At 40.7% G+C, this 17,375-nt stretch overlaps 3 protein-coding genes across 5 annotated transcripts in view; all 3 read right to left on the minus strand.

Moving 5' to 3' along the window:
• Positions 1–6: 6 nt before the first annotated feature.
• Positions 7–6,286, minus strand: LOC126384329 (zinc finger protein Xfin-like). The gene is made up of 2 exons (XM_050035332.1): positions 5,771–6,286; positions 7–2,737 (listed from the first exon to the last, which is right to left on the minus strand). Exons 1-2 carry the CDS (start codon positions 6,003–6,005, stop codon positions 1,752–1,754), a joined length of 1,221 nt encoding a protein of 406 aa, XP_049891289.1. The 5' UTR covers positions 6,006–6,286; the 3' UTR covers positions 7–1,751.
• Positions 6,287–7,682: 1,396 nt separating this feature from the next.
• LOC126384328 (zinc finger protein 260-like) lies at positions 7,683–12,236 on the minus strand. 2 transcript variants are annotated; one of them, XM_050035331.1, is made up of 2 exons: positions 11,757–12,236; positions 7,683–10,915 (listed from the first exon to the last, which is right to left on the minus strand). In XM_050035331.1, exons 1-2 carry the CDS (start codon positions 11,989–11,991, stop codon positions 9,921–9,923), a joined length of 1,230 nt encoding a protein of 409 aa, XP_049891288.1. In that variant the 5' UTR covers positions 11,992–12,236; the 3' UTR covers positions 7,683–9,920. The 2 variants fall into 2 exon arrangements, with proteins under 2 accessions (XP_049891288.1, XP_049891287.1); XM_050035330.1 differs by having other exon boundaries at positions 7,685–10,918.
• A 2,148-nt stretch (positions 12,237–14,384) lies between these two features.
• Positions 14,385–17,375, minus strand: part of LOC126384324 (zinc finger protein 32-like) — a 12,554-nt gene continuing 9,563 nt past the window's right edge. Inside the window, exon 2 of one of the 2 annotated variants that reach the window (XM_050035321.1) lies at positions 14,385–16,112. In XM_050035321.1, coding sequence (XP_049891278.1) covers positions 14,935–16,112 — 1,178 coding nt within the window. In that variant the 3' untranslated portion in view covers positions 14,385–14,934. The remainder of the gene's footprint in view (positions 16,113–17,375) is intronic. The other variant, XR_007569252.1, reaches the window with a different exon arrangement.

A 17,375-nucleotide genomic window follows, 5' to 3' on the forward strand; every position in this document is an offset into this window, starting at 1 on the left:
GGGGGCAAACACTTTTTCACACCACTGTATAATGCTTTACTGGTTCATGGTGCAACCTCCATTTTACATGTCATGTATAACAGCATCATATCAGTTTGCTGCTGTATGTAAATCTGCTGAGCAGACATGTTACCGTCCAACTACATAAATAAATGAAAAACATTAACCTTCTAATCAAACACAGAGGAATGTTATGTACAACAGACTACTATGTATAGTTTAAGATGAATGTATTTAGGCTGAATACGAAAAGGCACCATCAGTCATACAGCATGTTCTCTGTTAACAGAATAAACCTTCAAATCAGACAAATCGAATCTAAATCTGACATTTAACAAAAGTGAAAAGTTTATCTAAAATGTCATAGTGTTGAGTCATCATCTAAACCAATCAACTGTTAGATCAAGTGACAGCCAGGCATTTCCCATCATGCTCTGGGTCTTGCAGTTCGTGGAAAGCAGCTGCAGTGCCTGGCTCTAAAACTTTGGCCGCCGCAATCTCGTGAGAATATCATTGTCCACTTTTGCATGACGTCAGAGCAAGTTGGAATCAAGTCAGACACAAATCTAACTGGCATGTTGTGGGGTGACTGAATGAGCCCATTGATTATACTCAATGGCTGCGGTCGAATAGCCAAAAAAAAAAAAAAAAAAAAATCTCTTTTCCTAACCAGTTTTCCTTGACATTGATGGAAAACGTCATGAGGTCAAGACAAATTTAAAAGAGAATTCATAAGGACTTAGGAAAAGACAACCACAGTGTTAAAAGACTCCGACTGCACTTATCCTCAGCTCCGTATTCATGCAATGGCGGATGTTATTGATAGGCTTTTGTGATACATGCACGCAAATTTCTCGCTCAAGCTGAAATTTCAACTTGCGTGACTACGACAAATTTCGTGTCTTCACATCTCCCAGCATGTTTGCATACACAGATCAGCCAAAACATTAAAACAACTGGCGAGTGAAGTGAATAACATTGATCATCTTGTTACAATGCAATATTCCATTAGGAAACCTTGGATCGTGGCATTCGTGTAAATGCTACTTGATGCGCTCCACCCACACGAACACCGTTGCAGACCAAGTAAACCCCCTTATGGCAATGGCACTTGTTGATGGCAAGTGGGTGGAGCGTGTCTGGTGGCATCCACATGAATGTCAGAACCCAAGGTTGCCCAACAGAACATTGCATTGTAACAAGATGATCAATGTTGTTCACGTAACCTGTCAGTGTTTTTTAGTGTTTTGGCTGATCGGTGTATATTCCAATCTTAGCACTGACTCTGTATGTAATCTCGCCACGCAAGGCGCTCGCATCATGTTTGATGTGAACGCACCATTACACTTTTATTTATGAATTATATTTTGTTTGTTTTCTATATCTTTATTTAAATAGCTTTTGACTTACTGGTATTAGTACAAAAACACTCATAATGTCAAAGGTCTTTTGCACAATTTAAGTGACCAGTCAGCAAATAGTATCATATTTCTCATATATATTGATACTGTCATGGACTGTGTTCATCTCCATACAGTAACAGAGGCTATTGCATCCACTTTCTCAGCTATTTCCACCTTTGCATGTCGAGTCAAACAATCTCTGAGCTGTTGGACTTCATGCTTTTTGATAACGCCCCGATCGGTTACGTCTTACAAGACCAGCTGCAGCTCATCTCAAACAAGCCTTAAGAATTCAGGATGACATCACTAGAACTGTCCAATGAATGAGTTATATATCAGTCCATGTGACTAAAGAGCATCTGCATCTGAGTTCCTGGCTGGTTCTGGTCCTCCACAGTCCTCTCCATCTGTTTCCATCTGTTCAGTTTGTCTTTGATGAAGCTGTGAGGACTGAGCTTTCTGTCCACTGTCTTCACTCTTCATAGAAACTGGAGTCAAAGGAAACTTGGTGATCTCAGCTTCCTTCAGCCGTTGAAGCTGCTCTCCCTCCTGACTACTCCAGAGTTCATGAAGCTGAGATGAGTCACTGCCACACTTGTGATTTTTGAACTGATAAAGCCATGTGAATCTTTCATCACAAATGCTGCAGTTGAATGGTTTCTCCCCTGTGTGGGTTCTCATGTGTAACTGTAAATGTTCACACCGTGAAAAACATTTATTACAGAGTGAGCAGCTGTAGGGTTTTTCTCCCGTGTGACATTTCAAATGGTTCTGCATGTGCGCCTTCTGACCAAATCTTTTACCACAAACTGGGCAGCTGAAAGGTTTCTCTCCTGTGTGAGTTCTCATGTGTGTCTTAAGATTTGAGTTTTGGTTAAATCGTTTACCACACTCAGAGCAGCAAAATGGTCTCTCACAGGAATCCCGTCTGTCATTTTTCAGAAAGTTCAAACCTGACTGAAGTTCTCTGGTCTCCTTCCAGTCATCACTGACTTCAGATTGTTGCTGGTGATGCTGTGGGGTCTTCTCACTGCTATATAGCTGTAAATGTGTATCTGGATCTGGTCCTCCACAGTCCTCTCCATCAGCTCCTGTTTCCATCTGGTCAATTTGTCTTTGATGAAGCTGTGAGGACTGAGCATCATCTTCTTCGCTCTTCACAGGGACAGAAGTGAGTGTGAACTTGATACCAGCCTCCTCCAGCCCTTGAAGCTGCTCTCCCTCCTGTTCCTCTTTAATGTGTGGGGGCTCTGGGTCCTCCTGGTCCAGACTGGAGCTCCACTCCTGCTGCTCAGGGGAAACCTCTTCTTTAACCACCAACAGCTGCTGGACCTCTGCAGGACAGAATGATGTACAGACACATTACTGACCACCACTATACTTAAACCAATAATAATTAATGAGTGCAAACAATTTGAGTATGTTCTGATAAACAACTGAAATGTGAATAAACTACTTCTGCAGGTAACTGAAGGTTCAGATTAAAATGGATTCTGATTTGGTACGTTTATCTGATCTGATTTTTTTGTCTGAACATTGGACTTTCTGTTTAATGATGACGTCTGTGTGAAGGTTAAGGTAAGGTTAAAAAACGCACCCCTTTAGATTACTTGGCAATGAAAAAAACCCTTCAACCTAAGTGCCTACAGGACTCGAACATCTTCAGAAAGATTGTGACTGATCCCTCCTGTCTTGGACACAAACTCTTTGAAACACAAAAACTCTTGTCACGAAACAGTTCCCGACTACAGCTGGCCTCAACAAGGCCTGGGACCAGTGTTGATTTCTCTGACAAAAAGTTTAAATTTTTTCCATGATGAAAATGAGATGATGACAAGCTTAGCATAGATCTTGATAATAGAAGATAAAATGAAATCAATGTTTCATTTTCGTTGACAAAATGAGACGCGACGAAAATGTTAATGGTGGACTTTCAGACACTGAATGCCGAGACCGGCCGTGCTTGTAATTATCTTCAAATGGCGCATGAGCAACAGGCTGTAAACTCCAGTAAATAGTCGGCACCAGGATGTTTTGCTAGCCAGCAAAAACACTCAGAGCTGAGCAGTGTCAGCTGTTGGTGCGAGTTGTGAGCTGTAATTCGGCAGTAAATAATCAGCCGTGTATGTCTGACAGTGGATGGTGGAGCTGCTGAATGGATCTGTGGAGGTTGTAAGTTACAGCTGTGGCTGTTAGCTGTTAGTGTTAGCTCTGCTCGTTAGCCTCTGAACAGCAGCAGAGCGAGCAGCAGAGCAACCTGTCACCTTGTTTCTAATTTCTGATACATGAATTAGCCTCACTGGATTAGTTTAGAGATAAAAAAAAAAAAAAAACATAGAAAACATGATGACTAAAAGTTGACTAAAATGTCATGAATTTTTGTTGACTAAAACTGTGAAGAATAAAAATTACTAATATGTGACTAAAACTAACAAGCACTTTCGTCTCAAGACTAAGACTAAAGTTAAGATAGCTGTCAAAATTAACAAGGCCTGGGGCGTCGGTAGCTTAGTGGATAGTGCTGGTTCCCCATGTTAGATGCAGCCGCGTACTCGACTCCAGCCCATGGCCCTTTGCTGCGTGTCATCCCCCCACTCTCTTTCTCCCCATTTCACGCTGTCCTGTCCAATAATGGCAAAAGGCAAAAAACATAAGGCATTCATTCACATAATAATTCACAAGGCCTGGGACCACAACTGACACAGACAGACTATTAAGGCTCATTCATGCTCAACGTTGGATACGTTCAGACTCAGCAGGGGGGAGGTCGAGAGCCAGACCGGGCCTGATGGGGGAAATTCAGACACAGATTTACACGCTGAAGAGGCAGGGATGTAGAGTGGGGTTCTTCTGGGTCCCGGCCCATGTTGGGATAGAGGGAAACAAGGCAGCAGATAGGATGGTCAAGGCTGCACTAAGGTGGGACAGTACAGATGTCAGGGTTTCCATTGGCATGAGTGAGTGTGGTAATTTAATTAGAGAAGGAATCATTAAGCAATGGCAGGGAGAGTGGGAGGGGCAGCAAAAGAGCAGGCATCTTTTTTCAATTCAGCCAAGTTAGTCGCTTACAAATATTGGTAGTTGCGAGTTGCGTTATTTTGGGCTTGTTTCTAAAGCGGAGTTGCGAGTTTGGGCTTGCTCTCGAAATGTCGCCTTTCTCCTATATATATCGCTTCTTTTGGGCTTGTTTCCATAGCCCTGGTTGCTTGTTTCTCTGGGCTCAGTCGGCGAGGGCTCGGTAGAGAAATCTTGTGGTGTGCACACACAGGTCGTAACGCAGTTGGCGAGACTCCAGATGACAGAAACACATGTCGCCAGGTATGAACGCTCAAAAGATTACGATAGTCTCCGCGACGCAAAATCGGGGTGAAAATCGTGTAATGTGAACTAGCCTTAAGGCGTAATGTACAGTGTAAACAGAGTGAGGCAGCAATGCAACGAACGGTAGGGAAGGAACAGTAGAGGAAGTACAGAGATTATATTCAGCTTTTTACAGATGGGTCAAAGGATCCACTAATTTAGGCAACAGGAGCAGCAGTAGTGATTCCTAGTCACCAGACTGGGATCGATAAAAGGTTATCAGATTACCAGAGTGTCTATGCTGCTGAGCTATTTGCAGTACTGTCAGCATTAGGGTGGATGGAGGATTTAGCAACAAGTACAATTCTCATTTGCAGTGACTCAGTATCAGCACTGCCAAGTCTTAAATCAGAAACAGCACCAAGACATCTAGTGTTTGAAAAACTTCTTACAAAGTCAAGGTTTAACCAATCAAGGGCCAGCACACACGCAGGAATCCTGGGTAATGAAAAAGTAGACAAGTTGGCAAAATAGGCAGTTAAGAGAGGAAATGTGGAAAGTGATACTTTCAACTTTCAAAATCAGAGGGGAAAAGCATTATTTTGAGCTAAATCATCAATCAGTGGCAGCAATATTGAGAAAGTGGGACAAAAGGAAGGCATTTGCTCAAAACAAAGTAGATTGAGATTGAGAATAGGTCACAGTAACTTGAAGAGCACGCTTTTGTAATAGGGAAACATCCAATCGGTTATTGCAGTCGGTGTGTAAAGGAGTCAAGGGAGCATGTTCTCATTTCTTGCAGGAAGTATGAGGAAGATAGAAGGGTGATGATGGCAGGATTACAGAAGGTAGACGAAGTGAGGCCAGGATTAAGGACGTGCTTGAGAGTGGAGAAAGGTGATTTTTAGGTTTCTGAGAGCGACAGAATTTATCAGAAGACTGTGGAAGATTAGGATAGCAACGGTCGGATAAAACCATGAGGAGGCAGTACAACTTGAAAGATGCCAACTACTGTAAAACACCAAAGAAGAAGAGGACTCGCTGAAGAAGTAGTGAGGGTAACAAACCTGCTATGTGTAACTGAAGCTGAGGGCTGCAAACAGCGTCCAGTAGTTTCCGTTGTCGCTCGTTCTCCTCTTTTGATCTAGAGAGTTCCTCCTCGTACTCTGCTATCGTTCTTTCAAACAGCCCAAATATCTCTTCAGCAGCCGCAGTTAGTCGCTGCTTCACCAACGCTCTCAGCATTTGGGCTTTAGACATTTTAGACTTTGTCTCCACATCCAAACACTGTTTGCTCTCCATCAAACAGTCACTCTGACAGGCGCTTTGTTGCTAACTTCCGTCCCCATCAGTGTGTTTCTAGCTAGCATGCTCAGCTAACTCCAATAGATTTGTAGCCTACCGGGTGATGAGTCAGAGGAAAAACATTCAGGAAAAAGTTCAATCAGACACACAGAGGTTCTGATGGATCACTACAGCTGGAGCTCACACACACTTTCTCACTTACAATGAAGGTCCTCGTTCACGACATAGCATGTAAAAATATTTCCGAGCTAAGTGTACAAGACGCTATTTTGCTAAAAACACTCGGCGCCAGCAAGAAAATCACTTCCGGGTCCCCTCGCCCTTCAAAATAAAGCCTCCAGAATTTTTTATAGTGTCCATGCTTTGACCACAAAATATAATGTGGGTCTTTAAATCAGTTATAGCGTAGAAAATGTAATACTGACCAACTTTTATCAAAAATGTTCTTAAATGTTGAAGTTACGTTGCACATTAACAAGTTCCCATTTGAGTTCTTGAAAGTGTTTTTATGTTTTAATTATGGCCTATTTATTTATTTTTTTATGTGATCTACTAAGATACAAGAATTTCCCCTATGGGAATGAATAACGTATCTATCTATCTATCTATCTATCTATCTATCTATCTATCTATCTATCTATCATGTTCATATTTAATACAGTTAAAGCAAAATTTGCTGATCAAAAAATGGTCTTAATGATTAAAATCATGATTTTCCAAATTATAATTCTAGCAGAAACCAGCAGATTTTCAGGGGGTAGTCTCATCACCATTACTGTTTGCAGTTTTCTTGCATATTTGTGGACCTCTACTTTTTTTTTCTATCATTAGTCTAAAAGAGTGTCAGAGTGGTTTTGCACATCTTAGCCAATTTAATCTGAATCTCATAATTTTCTTAATTCCTGACATGCTGTTGTGTCTTAGATTTATTTTTTTGTACGTCTACGAAGTTACAAATATTTTTTCCTTGAGCCTCCATGACTGATTTGGGGAAAATGTATGACCCTCCCTCCACCACAAATTAGTTAGGAGATTTAAAAACGTACACTTTGATGTTTAAACGTTAAAAGTTAAAAATGAAATCCTGGAGCTGAAAAAAGCCTCAGTTTTTCACTCTTGTCATGCGGCTGGTTAGTTCATTCAAGCAGTTTATGTTGGGCCAAATTTCAAATGAGATGTAGAATATCCTCATTTTGATAAAATAAAATTATTTTAAGCTCAGCTTTTGTTGTTTTTTTTTCTGACGAAAGCATTTGTGGGACATGATGTGTCCAAGGACCGTTGGAAATTTGTGAAGCCAATGATAATTTCTGTTTTTACAGTTTCCGGCTATAAATATTTTAATTTTGGTGGTTTTTAAACATGCCTTCCAAACAGCATTTTTTTCTTCTTTTCTTTAAAAATCTGCAGTTCAGTAAATACAAAATACAGCCATTTAAATTTGTACGCCCCTCCCCTGAGCCACAATAAAAAACACAAGTCTCTCCCCAGTGCTTTAAAAATTATTTGACATGCCTTCCCTTTTTTTTTTTCTTTGCACCACAAAGCTTCACAATTTTATAAAGTAACTAACTCCCTCCTGTGTAATATATCTCTTAATGTGAAAATGATTTGGCAAAGGGACCTCAGGGAAGAAAATGATGGTGACATATGGTCTGAAATTGTGTCAGGATGTGGTAAATATGTGAAAGAAATGAGGGGGAAGCTCACACAACATAAGATACTGCACAGATTTTATCATACACCATTACGACTCTACAGAATTAAGTTGTTAAATAACAATAGCTGTTGGAAATGTAAAAGTGAAATAGGAGCTTTCCTGCACTGTATATGGGAATTTAGGAATTTAGTGCATTAGAGTATTAAAAATTTTAAGTTGGTGGTTGGTTCAGAAATCCCTTGAAGTCCAAAGTTGTGTTTACTGGGGGTTGGTCGCAAATACCAGTCGTGTCCAAGTGTGCATTTTCTGTTATTATTGTGGGTCTAATAACTGTCTGTCAAATTATTCTAAGACACTGAAGATAACAAAGGCCCCAGAATAGAAAAAGAAAAGGTTAATCTGGTGGTGGAAATAGCATCTTATTGTATAATAAGTATGTATGCTCAGTAGAATAAATGGCGATCAGGAGAAAGGAGTATCTCCTTGGGACCGGTTATGGACTCATATCAAAATGGAAAATAAGCCTACATAATTATGAACTTGCTCTGTGATTATGTGACCCCATATATATACCCTGACTATAGTTCCTTTACAACGTCCAACCACTGTCGCGGACTTGGAGGGTCAAGTTTTAGCCAGTTCCTAGCACCTTTTTGCATGCCACTATAAGGATTTTGAACAGATAAGTGTCCTTCTCATGAATAATGTCCTCGAGTATTAATCCTAAGTACACAATCCGTGGGTCCCTTGGGATCTTGTAACTCTCTCAAGGATCAGAATAATCCTATCACAGAATGTTTGAAGTTTTATACATGACCGAAGTATATGTGAGTGATTGGCATTCACGTGCCCACAGAGTCTCCAGCAGTGCTGTTGTTCACCTGATTGCTTGAATTTTGTACATGGTGTGATAAAAAAATCTAATGATATTCTTCCAGCCAAATTCTCTCCATTTTTTGTGCTGGTGGAGGTTTACTGCGTGCTACAGATGGAGTGCCACTCATCTCCCGACAGATTAGCATTCAGTTCTGCTTTCCATTTCCATTTCACATACAAAGTATTCCTTCCATCACATTTTCGAAAACTCATATACGATTTGGAGACTGTTTTGGAGAGGATAAGTTTGTATTGCTTAATAAAAAAGTTCAGCCAGTGTCACCACATTTTCTGCAGTTTAAGGTTGTACTTCAATAGACCGAATTAATTGGACATCACGTTAACAACAGTCACTCCCGGGTAGACAACCAGCAGTTGATTACAACTGCAGAGATATGTCAAATTGGTAAACGAGTTGATTTCTGTTGTCATTTTCAGCCAAAATCAAAACTGTAACATTTAAAGAAGCATAGGTAAACACTACAGTCCAACTCATCTGACGGTTCTGCTGTGCTTATTTTATGTACTTTGTTGCTTTGCTCAGAGCCGCTGCAAATATGTATTTTAGCCACCTAAAACCTATATCAGTGTAAGTGTCCACTATATTTTAATATTTATTCCACTTTACCTTACACACAAACTAACCATGTTCAATTTCTACTGTAAAGCAAGAACAAGGAGGTAATGACTTCAAACTGTAAAGAAAAAGCTACTGAATAATGATAAAGTTAAATATTTTACATCAGTTTCAGCACTGCTGATAATTTATCTCACACCACAGAGCTGTCCAGGACATATGAAATCCCTTTAGACAATGTTAAACAAGTTGAATCAGTTCAGACATGTAATACCAAAAAGCACAGTGCCCCAGAAAAATGTCAAAATAACGTAGACGCAAATTGACAAAAATTTAAATGTTTGTGTAACTTCATCTTCTTTTAAAAGACTTACTGTGGAATCTGTATCAGCCTTAAGTCTGTCAGTTTTTAGCTAATTGGTGTTGAACCAGGTCTTGCCCTCAGGAACTCAATCCTGCTCTAAAAAATGTCTCAATTGCATCTCTGTAGCTTCATTTATTACTGCAGCTCTCACCAACACACTCATGTTTTTTTTTAACATTATAGAACTGAGAGAATCTTTTGTCACAAACTGAACAACTAAATGGTTTCTCTGCTGTGTGAACTCTAGTCTGCAGTGTTTCCCTTGTGGTCAAATCTTTTCCAGTTTTACAGTCCATGTCACTGACAGGTACTTCATTGTTTTTTAAGGAGCTTAAACCTGATTGAGGTTCTCTGTCCTTTTCCAGTCATCACTGCCATCAGTCTCAGAAGTCTCCAGTCTCGTCGATGGTGTCTGTTTGCAATTGTGTATCTGTATCAGAGTTCCTGGCTGGTTCTGGTCCTCCACAATCCATCAGCTTCTCTTTCTATCTGTTCAGTTAAGCTGTCGGCTGGAGGCTCTGCCTCTCTGTTCTCATGAGTTTGACGACCAACACATTTATGTCTTGTGACCTGAGATGACCAGGCAAATCTTTTGTTACAAACACTGCAGCTGTACAGTTTCTCCCCTGTGTGATGTGTCATGTGCTGGGTCAGATTTATCTTTTGTCTAAAACTTTTATCACAAATGGAGCAGCTGTAAGGTTTCTCTCCTGTATGAGTTCTCATGTGTGCATGTATATTTTCACTCCATGCAAATGACTTCTTACAGACAGAGCAGCTGAAAGGTTTTTCTCCTGAATGAATTCTCATGTGTGTCACCTTTCGTGACTTGACTGAAAATCTTTTACCACAAACTGGGCAGCTGAAAGGTTTATCTCCTGTGTGGTTTTTCATGTGTTGCTTCAGACTTCCCTTTTTAAGAAATCTTCTCCCACACTCAGAGCATCTATATGGTTTCTTACCAGCGCGACTTCTTGAATCATTGACAGGAACTTGATTGTTTTTCAAAGACTGTAAACCTGACTGAGGGTCTCTGGTCTCATCAGCACTGACTTCAGTCTCAGAAGAGTCCAGAGAATCATCTTCACTAACTGGTTGTAAATGTGTATCTGGATCTGAGTCCCTGGCTGGTTCTGGTCCTCCACAGTCCTCTCCATCAGCTCCTGTTTCCATCTGTTCAGTTTGTCTCTTATGAAACTGTGAGGACTGAGGTATCTCCTCACCCTCGTCTTCGCTCTTCACAGAGACAGGAGTGAATGTGAACTTGATATCAGCCTCCTCCAGCCCTTGAAGCTGCTCTCCCTCCTGACTGCTCCAGAGTTCCTCCTGTTCCTCTTTAATGTGTGGGGGCTCTGGGTCCTCCTGGTCCAGACTGGAGCTCCACTCTTGCTCAGGGGGAACCTCCTCTTTAACCACCAACAGCTGCTGGCCTTCTGTGGAGAATAATGAGATATATAAATACACACTGAGAAAAAACTGTAATTTTCATAGTCTAGCAGGAGAAACAGTTTCCCATGTACTCACGTGGCATTTTTTTGTTACCTTGTTTTTTTATGCTCACGGTGAAGAAACTGATCTCCATTCTCACAAAATAACCCTCGTTGCTATGACTATACCAAATGTAAGAGCTTGCTGTAATGCAGGGGGAAGGATCAAAGAATAATCAGAACAGCCCAGTATCACAGTAAGAGAATCAGGGACTAACTGTTGGCTACATGTTACTATACAATTGAAGAATGTCCACCCAGAAATTCCTGAGTTTAGGGCAAGACCAGAGAAGGTGACCCAAGGTCCCCACACCTGATTTACACTTCACATGTGGCAGACAAAGTAGGGAATATTATGCTCAATTTGGCCTTGGAAAAATGCAAATGATGAATGACTTCAAACTAAATAAGTTGGAGTCTAACAATAATGGAACATGTTTTAATCCTTTGTAACCCCCTCGCCCATAATTAATCTGAAATCGCTTCACCTGTATCCTTAGACCAAGCCTCTTTAATATGGAGAGAGGAGGTTGTCAAAGTAAAGAGATGGACAAAATGTGAGATCAAAGGCTTGGATTGCTGAACGTTTTAAACTCAGTTTTCTGGAGGTTGAGGAGCGATGACTCCAACCTCCTTAATAATAATAATAATAATAATAATAATAATACATTTTATTTAAAAAGGCGCATTTCAAAACACCCAAGGTCACCATACAGGAGGCCTACTCAGCAGATGAACAGTTTTCAGCCCTGGTTTAAACAGAGAAGAAGTGACAGTATCTCACCCGCTCTGTGTAACTGAAGCTGAGGGCTGAAAACAGCGTCCAGTAGTTTCCGTTGTCGCTCGTTCTCCTCTTTTGATCTAGAGAGTTCCTCCTCGTACTCTGCTATCGTTCTTTCAAACAGCCCAAATATCTCTTCAGCAGCCGCAGTTAGTCGCTGCTTCACCAACGCTCTCAGCATTTGGGCTTTAGACATTTTAGACTTTGTCTCCACATCCAAACACTGTTTGCTCTCCATCAGTCACTCTGACAGGCGCTTTGATGCTAACTTCCGTCCCCATCAGTCTGTTTCTAGCTAGCATGCTAAGCTAACTCCAATAGATTTGCAGGCTACCGGGTGATGAGTCAGATAAAAAACATTCAGGAAAAAGTTCATTCAGACACACAGAAGCCCTGATGGATCACTACTGCTGGAGCTCACACACACTTTCTGACAGAGACACATTTCTGCTCGACGTCATCTTGCTCAAACAGTGTGAAGACACAAATAGACAGCTTCCGGGGCAGATCGGCTGCTGAACTTCAAAATAAAACACCAAAAGTGTTAGAAGCTAACATCATCATTATTATTATTATTACTGTTATTATTATTACCATCATTATTGTGATTATTATTATTATTATTATTATTATTATTATTATTATTATTATTATATTTTTACAGTCTATGACAAACGCGCAGGAAGATAAATTATTAAAAATGAATTTTCCAAAAGAATGGCATTAAATTCCACTTAAACTTTCATTGCTGAACTTGGAAACAAAAGCTTCAAAACATTTCACAACAGTACGAAATGATAATAATAAAGCAATAATATAGTATGTGAAACTGTTGACAGTAGCAGCTCCTCTTTACAGTATCACTGACAATTCTGCCTCCTGCTTCACAGACTAAATTTAATAAACCAGACAAACTGTCAGTACCTCTGTTTCAGTCAAAGGTCATCCTTGCTACCTGCACAAAATTAGCTAATCGCTAACTTAGCATTTTCGTCAGGGCGTCAGCTTCCAGGCCAAGGGGCGACAGAGGCTGATTGTGTACTGACATGTCCGTATAGCAGGTTTTTTTTTTTTTTTTCCTCGGCACGTTAAATAGGTGGCAGAGTCCATTGGTGAGAGAAATCGTTCAGATTGGCAGTTCTGCTCAGTGAACCAGAAGAGAAACGGGAGTGAGGAAAGTAAACACACAACTAAAGTCAAGAAGACATGAGATTTTAAAAGACGTGTTATATTAGATGAGACGCCTTTAGATTTCTACATAACTAAACTCCTTTAAATTTCTCATTAGTGAATTGTCTTATTTTCTGTTTTATTTGTTATGGCCCACATGAAACCTAGCAATGTTGTTTCCTATGAACTTTTGTGATTGAAGTGTTAGGGTCAGGTTTAGTAGATGTGAATTAGCTTGGTTGCTAAGAGTTGCATGTTAGGCAATTTAAATAATTAGCATAATAAACAAATTGATCCCCCCAAAAACAGAAATGGCCATAATTTTGCTTCTGATTAACTTTTAAAGTTGAAAAAACAAGTCTAACTCCATGTTTGTGACTTCCAGAAATCCGTTTGTTACCACGGTGCAGTTATGCATCCTTTCCTCATTAGCATAATTAGCATAAGGTATGTAAAAAAATGTTTCGGAAATAGCTATATTTTGGCTTTTAGACAACTAAGAAAGGTAATCTCAGAGTTTAAATTTATGTTTTGATGTCAAGAAATCCATCTTTTGCAATAACTAAATCATGCATTTTCTAATTCGCATAATTAGTCGGTGTGTAATGGCACACAAAGAAACGATGACATGAAAGATGAAATGGCGACATGAGACTGGACGTTTGTGAGAGCTGTTACACCCATAATAATCAGGTGTTTCTACCATTAGCTGATGTGTGAGATTTGCATCATAAATGTTCATAGGAAACAACATTACTGAGTCCAAGAAGTTTCCAGTAATCTATCAATACAAGTCTGAATTATGCCCCCCACACTAACATAAAAGCTACAACAGCAAAACATTAAATACAATGCAATGAGAGACATTAAAGATTCAGTACTCCATAAATGTATAGTCAGTTGTCACCTCTTGTGTAAACAGCAGTTTAATAAACCAGGAAACGCTACGAATGATCCAATTTAAAGTTGTTTTGGAGATTCTTCTCATGTCAATCTATAAATACTAGGGATGTCCCGATCAAGTTTTATGCCACTAATCCCCATCAGAGTCATTTAATATTGTTGGGAACATAAATTCAGGCTGTCACACGGAGGCACCAATTTTGTTGGGAACAACAATATTAGGCCTCACCAAGGAGACACCATTAAAGTTGTAAACTGGCTATCGGAAATAATTAATAATATTAATAATAATTAATTACTTAAATAACATGACTTAATTAACATTAAATCCCCTCGTGGGGTACCATTCCTGGAAAGGGAAAGTGATAGCCAGTTAAAGATATCAGTCTCATAAAATATGCTAAACTATTAATTTGGAGTTTTGAATAATAATTACATTAATGACAATAACCAGAATTAACAGTAACGCCTGAAGAATTTCGGAGTTCTTGACGCAGCACAGGTTGACTATTCATTCACTCTTGTGCAACATTAAACAGACAGCAGGTATGATTCCATAGAATTATATTTATTCACGAAGTAAGCAAAGCAAAACCAAAAGACAAATTCTAACTAACTATATACAAGCTTGGTGTGTATGTGTGTGTGTGTGTGTGTGTGTGTGTGTGAGAGAGAGAGAAAGAAGAGAAAGACAAAGGCGGGTGTGGTGATCAAAGAGCTGTTTGGCCTAGAAAACAAGATGGCCGAATCAAAGCTGGCTTTAGATGGGGGAGGTGTTTGTCTGACCGTGTGGTCAGGACAAAGACAAAGGAAAAGAAGCGGGAACTCTGAGATGCCTGTTTGGGTGTAGCTCTGTTGAAAAGAACTAAAAGAAAACCATAAACCCTCATAACAGATATCAGACTGTAAGTCTCCCTCCTTCATTTTCAAGTTTAATCTGAGCCAACAGCATGGATGAAATTCTTAATACCCAGCAGAACACTTAACAAACAGCATGTGTGTGACTAGGAAAAGAGACATAACATAACATCTTGTCATTCATGAGATCTAGTGAGAGTATTCATGCAAGGTTCCCATAGCCTGTGGTGGGGCCTATTGTGGTATCTTCTCATGGGGTCCAACATCCCTGGCGTCGCCCCTGTATGTGATGTACCATGTGTTGTGTCAGTTGTATCTTTTGTATAAATCTTTCTCCACACACTGAGCAGCTGAATGGTTTCTCTCCTGTGTGGATTTTCATGTGTATTTTCAAATTCCCATTGTCACTGAAGGCTTTGCCACACACTGTGCAGCTGAACGGTTTCTCGCCTGTGTGGATCCTCATGTGTTTCCGTAAACTTCCACTCTGTGAAAAAGGTTTCCTACAAAATGAGCAGCTGAATGGTTTCTCTCCTGTGTGAATTCTCACGTGCATCTTCATATTTCCTCTCTCACTGAAAGCTTTGCCACACACTGAGCAGCTGTATGGTTTCTCTCCTGTGTGAATTTTCATGTGCATCTTCAGATTTCCACCATCACTGAAAGCTTTAGCACACACTGGGCAGGTGTATGGTTTCTCTCCTGTGTGGATCCTCATGTGTTTCTGTAAACTTCCACCCTGTGTAAAAGATTTCTTACAAACTGAGCAGCTGTAAGGTCTCTCTCCTGTATGAGTTACCATGTGTGTCTTCATATTTGCCCTGCACAAAAATCTTTTACCACACACTGAACAGCTGAACGGTTTCTCTCCTGTGTGAGATCTCATGTGTTGTTTCAGACTCTCCTTGTGGCCAAATCTTTTGTCACACTCAGAACAACTAAACGGTTTCTCACGAGTAGTACATCTTGAACCACTGACAGAGACTTTATCATTTTTCAGAGAGTTTAAGCCTGATTGAGGGTCTCTGGTCTCCCAATCATCAGTACTGACTTCAGTCTCATTAGAGTCCAGAGAATCATCTTCACTAACTGGTTGCAAATATGTATCTGGATCTGAGTTCCTGGATGGTTCTGCTCCTCCACAGTCCTCTCCATCAGCTCCTGTTTCCATCTGGTCAGTTTGTCTCTGATGAAGCTGTGAGGACTGAGGTATCTCCTCACCCTCGTCTTCATTCTTCACCGGAGTGAATGTGAAATTGATATCAGCCTCCTCCAGCCCTTGAAGCTGCTCTCCCTCCTGACTGCTCCAGAGTTCCTCCTGTTCCTCTTTAATGTATGGGGGCTCTGGGTCCTCCTGGTCCAGACTGGAGTTCCACTCCTGCTGCTCAGGAGGAACCTCTTCTTTAACCACCAACAGCTGCTGGACGTCTGTGGAGAATAATGAGATACACAAATACACACTGAGAAAAACTGTGCTAACTAGGGGTCTAACAGATACAAGGACAAGCTGACACATGCTGCACTGAAAAGAGTCCACTGAGAATAGTTTTGTGGATGGGCATGGCAAAATGGCTTGACCACGCCCTTTAAAGAGCAGCCCCACAGCATGTTTCATCGACATGCACAAAAATTGGTATGCACATGTATCACACACTGATGCACAAAAAAGCATCTTGGACTCACAGGCGAAACCCAACAAGAAGTTGGCAGTTTTGAATTTCCCGGTCAATTTTTGGCATTTCCATGCTACACATTTTAACAAATTCCTCCTATAGACATAATCCAATTGACTTCAAAACTGGTGTATACCCTCTAGACAACTTTGTGATCAAAGTTATTAAAAGATTTGGTCAGCATTGAACGGTGTGGTCTTGGCGTGGCATCAAATATTTATGTCTCGCCATGACCACATGAAATTCCTATAACTTTCGCATAAATGTTTCACTCTGCACCACACTTCACAGGTTTGATAATAGTCCCGCCCTGAACACATCTATATGATTTTATTTTAGTCATACACATAGTGCCACCTACTGGCAACAGGAAGTACGTTTTTTCAGACACTTATCTTTTGATTTACCTGAAATTTACATGCTGTGGTCTATGTTTGATTTACAAAAACATGGCGTATCATTAGTGCGTTCTCCAGTGCCCTCTAGTGGAAAGAAGAAGTGGTACAAAATGTGAAATAGCTCATTCCACTGCCCACACTACTGTGCACTCACACCAAAAGCGTCATGAGCGTCATAAGCGGCCGGCAGCCATTCATTTTCAATGTACGCTTGCTACGAAGGGCGTCAGGGGCATCGGCTGCAGCGAGCGGTGTGATGCCAGCGACCAGAGCGTCAAGTAGAAGTTGAGAGAAGCTGAACTTTATGCAAATGAGCAGCGCCGCTGCCGAAGTAGCAGCCAATTGCAGACCGGGATTCGGGTACGGAGGTCTGGGCTCTCCCGGAGCTGTACGAGCTGGGGAAATTCACCGTGGAATTGCCGGGTTTGCAGGACTCTGTGGACCCAGACGGCCCGACGGCTCCGGGCCCTGTGTTTCCTCAGCAAATACGCCGCCAATGCAATACAAAGGAGGCTTCCGAAAGTGCGATTAATGAGCTCCCGCTTATTTACCACCAATTACATTTCTCAGTGGTCCTACGTGCCAACAGGAGAGTAAAATCATAATTATAAAAGACTCAT

This window comes from Epinephelus moara, chromosome 22, assembly GCF_006386435.1.
Source record: "Epinephelus moara isolate mb chromosome 22, YSFRI_EMoa_1.0, whole genome shotgun sequence".
Taxonomy (NCBI): Eukaryota; Metazoa; Chordata; class Actinopteri; order Perciformes; family Serranidae; genus Epinephelus; species Epinephelus moara.